We start from the raw sequence: 5458 nt of genomic DNA, 5'->3' as shown, positions 1-5458 counted from the left end.
CATCCCTGTGCCAGCACTTCTTCATCAGCTTGGCCACCGCTGGTGGACAGTCCGCCGGTACTGCTGGCCGCCGACCCTCGAGCACCTCAAGCGTGACGCCCATGAAGTTGCGCCCAGCAAACGGTGCCTTGCGCGTGACCATCTCCCACACGATAATGCCGAACGAGTACACGTCGGCCTTCTCCGAGTACCTCTCGCCCCTGATCACCTCCGGCGCTGTTTGTGGTGTGTGTGTGTGTGTGTGCGCGTGTGTGTAAGTGCAACATACCATCTCGGTGGCAATGACTTGCCACATTGCAGTAAGCAAGAGGAGTAGAAGAAGCATGAGGTGGGATGTACCAGTCCAGCAGGGCGTGCCGCAGCGCGTCATGGTGGCGTTCTCCTCCTTGATGCGTGCGAACCCAAAGTCGGCCACCTTTACGTTCCACTCCTCGTCCACCAGCAGGTTCGAGGGCTTCACATCCCGGTGCACGATGACCGGCTCGCGCGTGTGCAGGTAGGCCAGCCCCACGGCCGCCGATCGGAGCAGCCTCAGGCGCCGTGGCCACGCCAGCCGGACGGCCGAGTCTGCAAGGACCTGCTTGAGGGCGCCCTGTTTGACGAACTCAGTAACGATGCACAGGTTGGGCCGCTTCACGCACGCCCCGATGAAGAGCACGATGTTCGGATGGTGCAGTTCCGACAGGAACGCCATCTCGGCGCGGAACTCAAGCAGGCGCCGCTCGTCGAGCTGTTGCTTGATGAACCGCTTGACAGCCACCTCGACCCCTTTCCACCGGCCGACATACACCGTGCCGTATGAGCCCAGCCCCACCTGCAAACGCAAGCCAACACCACACCGTAGATCGTCAGATAACGTCCATTCGCCAGCAATCTCAGCACGTGCCTGTTTGCCGATCGAAATATCATGATAGTCGATGACCCAGCGGCAGAGGTTGGCCGACATGAGGAAGTTGTCCTCCTTGAATGTCATCCCCTCACCCACGATGTGAAGCTGCTGATCCATTTCGCCTGAGCGGACGCTCTGGTGGAGGCCCGATGGAACCGACTGTAGCGAGCGTGCCTCGTCGTCGCTGCCTGCCTGGACCTCGGGAACCAGCGGCGTGTCCGCAAAGTAGCGTGACTCGAGGCCGCGCGTCTTGACCTCGAAGAGCGTGGAGCCTGCAGAGGCGAAGCCATCCCAACGCACACAAGCCAAACTCCCTGTTGTCAGCTCTCCGTCAGGTGCCATACGGCCACCACTGTCGCATACCTGCCGGATTGTCGGGCATCTCGAACTTGCCCAGGTTGATGAACCGAGCGTGTTCGTCGGCAAGTGCGCTGCCGTTGAGCTTCAGCTTGGCCTCCCGAGACATCACGATCTGCACCTCACATTGAGCGTGATTCGTGGTTCGTGTGGTTTTGTCGACAATGGGTATTGGGCAACCCTAAGGAGAAAGAGGGGTTAGGGCGCACCTGTCCACCGTGGGTGATGGCCGTGATGCGGGCTGCAGCGTTGACCACCGGCCCAATGTACTCCACCCGCCGCGTCTTCGGGTCACGTATCACGCGCGGGTTGCCCACATGCACGCCCATTCGCACCCGCAGCCCCTTGAACATCAGCCCCGGCCTGCCAATCCCGACACAGCCAACGCAGGAACGAACCAGGTCAGTCTCAGTCGCAGAAGAATGAAGCCTTGGCAGCCCATGAAGAAAGGTACCGTTCGTGGATGTCGTCCCACTCCTCGGCGGCGCCCGGGTGTTCGAGCAGCGCCTTGGGCCACTCCACTTCCATGAGCGATCGCTGCACATCCATGCTCCATTCGACTGCGTCGAGCATGCTCGCGAACGCCATGCAGAAGGAGCCCTCCCCGCTCGTCCTATCCCTGTGTTGTACTCGTGTCAGCCTCGTATTGTGTGTGTGCGGTGTGTGTGTGGTGTGTGTGGTACCGGATGAAAATGACCTCGTAGCCGTGGTGATTCTTGAGCAAGTCGCGAAGGAGCCCATTGTGGAGCAGCGTGGCATCGCGCATGACCGCCGCGTCGAACTCCCAGAGCGAGGCGGCGCGCGAGATGTCCGAGAACACGATCGTCACTTCGCCCTCCGGCGGCCGCACCCCGTCCCATGATGCTGCGCCAAAGTCCTTGGGGTTTGAGACGCTATCCGACGACGAGGCGCCCGAGCGGTCGTGAGAGCTCATGCTGGAGGACGAGGTCACGGAGCTCAGCCAGCCACCGTTGTCGCCCATCGCGCTCAGCCTCGTCATGACCTCCTGTGAGTGCCCGCAGGGCGTGAGTCCACCGCACCACGACACACGCACCACCGCACACGTACACGCCCCTACTTAACAACTTAGTACCAAGAACGAGGGGCGAATGGCAGGGTCCGCATGCCAAGCATTCCGCATGAGTTCGACGTACTCGGCCGGCACCGCGGCCTCCGTCAGCTCTTGCTCACCGGGCACCGGCGGTCGCGCGTTGTCCCGAATCACCGCCACCGCAATTGCCGCCGGTCTGCATCGTCGACATCAACACCACCACGCGCACGCGCCGCTTTGTCACACTACTACCGCACACACACCATGTGAAACGACAACGACAACGACAACGACCACAACAACAACAACATACGTCATGCCGTAGTAGGGCTGCTCCCTCGTAAGGAGCTCCCACAGGACGATTCCGAAGCTGTAAATGTCGGCCATGGCGTAGTCAATCTCCGGCGCCTCGTTGAGCACCTCAGGCGCCATCCAGTGAAGGCTGCCCTCGGCCTGCCAGGTGGGCTCGTATCGCGCGAGCTGCTCCTTGGACTGCGTGAGGCCAAAGTCCGCCACCTTGACATTCCACTTGGAGTCAAGCAGCAGATTGAGTGACTTGAGGTCGCGGTGCACGATGCCCGACGAGTGGAGGAAGTGCATGCCCTTGGCCGCGTGGTAGGCGATCTTGATCCGCAGCGGCAGCGGAATGTCCGACACCAGCTCGTTATGCAACAGCTGCACAGTTGGCACCGTGCGCGAGGAGCGAGGCAACCGTAAGCGAGGTTTTTGGGGCGGGGTCAGGGAGTGAAGAGGAGGTGCATACGTCGAAGAGGGAACCGAGGGCCATGAACTCCATGACGATACACATCTTGGGCGGCTTGGTGCACGCCGCCATGAACAGCACCACGTTCGGATGCCGCAACGCGGTCATGATCCGCACCTGCACACATCATCACGGCCCATCAGTTGCCCCGTCTCGGCCAGTGACGCTCTGGGAAATGGAAAAAGAGAAAAGAAGAACAGAATGAAATGAAATGGCGGAGAACCTCCTCTTTGAAGCTGCGCTCAAGCTCGCGCGTGGCGGCGGTGTTGCCCGAAGTGATCGTCTTGACCGCCACCTCCGTGCCCTTCCACACGGCCTTCTGCACCGTGCCGAACCCGCCGGTCCCCAGCTCCTCGGCCATCTCGAGCTCCTCCATGTCGATTTCCCACTCGTTCTCCTTCTCGCGCCTCCACCGCGTCCGCATCACCAACGCCGCCACGCACATCACGACAATGAGGATCACGGCGACCGGGAGGACCGAGCCCAGCACGGCGCCCAGCACGACGCCCATGTTGTCCGAGCTGTTGGGCGCGAGGGTCTCACAGAGGCTGCCGGCAAAGCCCTCGTCGCACTCGCACGTGCCAGACGTGGTGCACAAACCGCGATCGGAGCATATGACGCCATCGGACACGCACGCCGCGAACGAGCTCACGGGCTCGCCGGCGCACATGGTATTGGTGATGACGCGGGCCAGTCGAGCCCTGGCCTCCGGGTGGTCGGGAATCGAAAGCGAATTGCTGTGTTTTACGCTCAACAGCGCACAGGGTGAGCAATGGACTTTGAAATGTAGGGAGGGGGGCGATGATGGGATAGATCACGGGAGGGGGGTGGGCAGGCGCGCACTCATTGGCCAGGGAGAGGGCTGCGGGATAGACCTGAGTCCAGTACAGGAAGTCGACCAACGTACCGGCCTTCACGCAACTGACTATGTCTGAGGTGCGCAGGACCAAGTGATCGTAGCTCACCATCGGCCAGCTGGCGGTCCCCCCTCCTGGTGCTCATCTGTCTCGTGAGTTAAGGGCCATGAGGCCGAGCGCGAGCCACAGAGGTGCCGAACCGTTGATGAGAACGGAGGTGAAGGGCTGGTCGCGGTAGTCCTTCACGGCCGACGCGACACTTTCGGCCGAGGCTGACACCCGCTCCCCACGCGCGTTGATCAGGTCGGCAAACCCGATGTAGCGCCGCTCAACGATGGGCAGCTGCGGCCATACACCCAGCGTGTAGGCGTTCTCGTCAAGCGCTGCCGCCACGTCATCGGCCCACAACACCCGACCCGTCCTCTCCACGGGGAAGCTCGCGTCCACCTGTCTCCACGTTCCGCAAGGTGTGAGCTCGCCGACGCGATGCACCCTCTCTCCGTGGGTCCGTACCATCGAATCGCGGAAGGCCTGACTCGCGCTGCTCAGTGTCTGAATGAGGATGCTGGTAACAGAGGGCATGCTGGTGCTCAGCACCACGGTGATGTTCTTGTTGGGCAGAAGGGACGCCAGCTCTGGGTTGAGGTCGCGGATGGCCGCGTGGTCCCACGTATCTACGGTGCCCAGATAGATGTCGGCTAGCGTGGCGAGGTTGAGCAGGAGCGAGCCACGGTTGAGCACCTCCGGCAACTGGACACCGACACGGTCGGCAAATGAGTTCACACCACATGAGCGAAATTCGGGGTGCGTAGGGGTTAAGACGTACGCTGTAGGCGGCACCAATGGCAAAGGCGACGATCGGCAGGCTCAACTGATCAGAGGAGTCCCTTTTCCTCACCTGCGAGGCCTCTTGATGGTCAATCATGTCGTAGCTGACTACGCTAAAGTCGACATTACCTATGGGAAGAAGCAAAAGCAGGTAAGTCGCCAATGTAACGTCATAAAATGACTCTCTCTCTCTCTCTCTCTTTTTGTCATGTACCGGAGGCCAACTCATAGAGGGCATGAGTGCCGTTGACCTCGCTGTACAAGGTCATCTGGAAGTTGGAGTCGAAAGGGTATGCGCTTGCCCACATGGGGCCGATCTTGAAATCGTTGCCTTTGCCAATCACCACCTTGGTAGAGAACACCTGCTTGCCATTGCACGACAGCAGACCAAACGAGTCCATGACCAACCTGTCCAACAGGACCAAGGCACAATGCATGAGATAGCGACGGACTGAAAACAGAGCACCCAACACAAAGTAATAAAATGTGAAGGGTGGTGGCGGCACCGCTTGTAGAGGAGAGGAAGGGGCATGTAGCCCTGCTCCTCGATGGTTCTGGTGGCCTGTTCGTTGAGTTGGGTCCAGACGAGCATCTGCTGTCCATAGGTCATCCACGTGCAGGACGAAGCGTTGGCGTGCTGCCGGGTGGTGATCGAGCTGAACATGACCAGAGGCCACGAAGTGGACAGGTTGCCGTTGTGCACGTCGACAACG

General features: G+C 60.7%; 2 protein-coding genes across 2 annotated transcripts in view; both read right to left on the bottom strand.

Moving 5' to 3' along the window:
* Nucleotides 1–86: 86 nt before the first annotated feature.
* ACA1_194610 (serine/threonine protein kinase, putative) lies at nt 87–4028 on the bottom strand (the record flags this gene model as incomplete). The annotated part of the gene is made up of 13 exons (XM_004342870.1): nt 87–193; nt 340–454; nt 512–1161; nt 1253–1361; nt 1456–1609; nt 1701–1865; nt 1930–2027; nt 2097–2252; nt 2340–2493; nt 2611–2972; nt 3061–3177; nt 3284–3797; nt 3904–4028. The coding sequence occupies 13 exons, from the start codon at nt 4026–4028 to the stop codon at nt 87–89; spliced, it is 2826 nt and encodes a 941-aa protein (XP_004342919.1).
* Nucleotides 4029–4058: 30 nt separating this feature from the next.
* Nucleotides 4059–5458, bottom strand: part of ACA1_194500 (serine/threonine protein kinase, putative) — a gene marked incomplete at both ends in the record, with an annotated part of 2504 nt that continues 1104 nt past the window's right edge. The window contains 4 exons of the mRNA XM_004342868.1: nt 4059–4667; nt 4744–4853; nt 4960–5153; nt 5252–5382. Coding sequence (XP_004342917.1) covers nt 4059–4667; nt 4744–4853; nt 4960–5153; nt 5252–5382 — 1044 coding nt within the window. The remainder of the gene's footprint in view (nt 4668–4743; nt 4854–4959; nt 5154–5251; nt 5383–5458) is intronic.

This window comes from Acanthamoeba castellanii (genome assembly GCF_000313135.1).
Source record: "Acanthamoeba castellanii str. Neff unplaced genomic scaffold scf7180000084751, whole genome shotgun sequence".
NCBI lineage: Eukaryota > Discosea > Longamoebia > Acanthamoebidae > Acanthamoeba > Acanthamoeba castellanii.
Note: the sequence above shows the minus strand (reverse complement) of the source record. Positions and strands in the feature narration are given on the sequence as shown.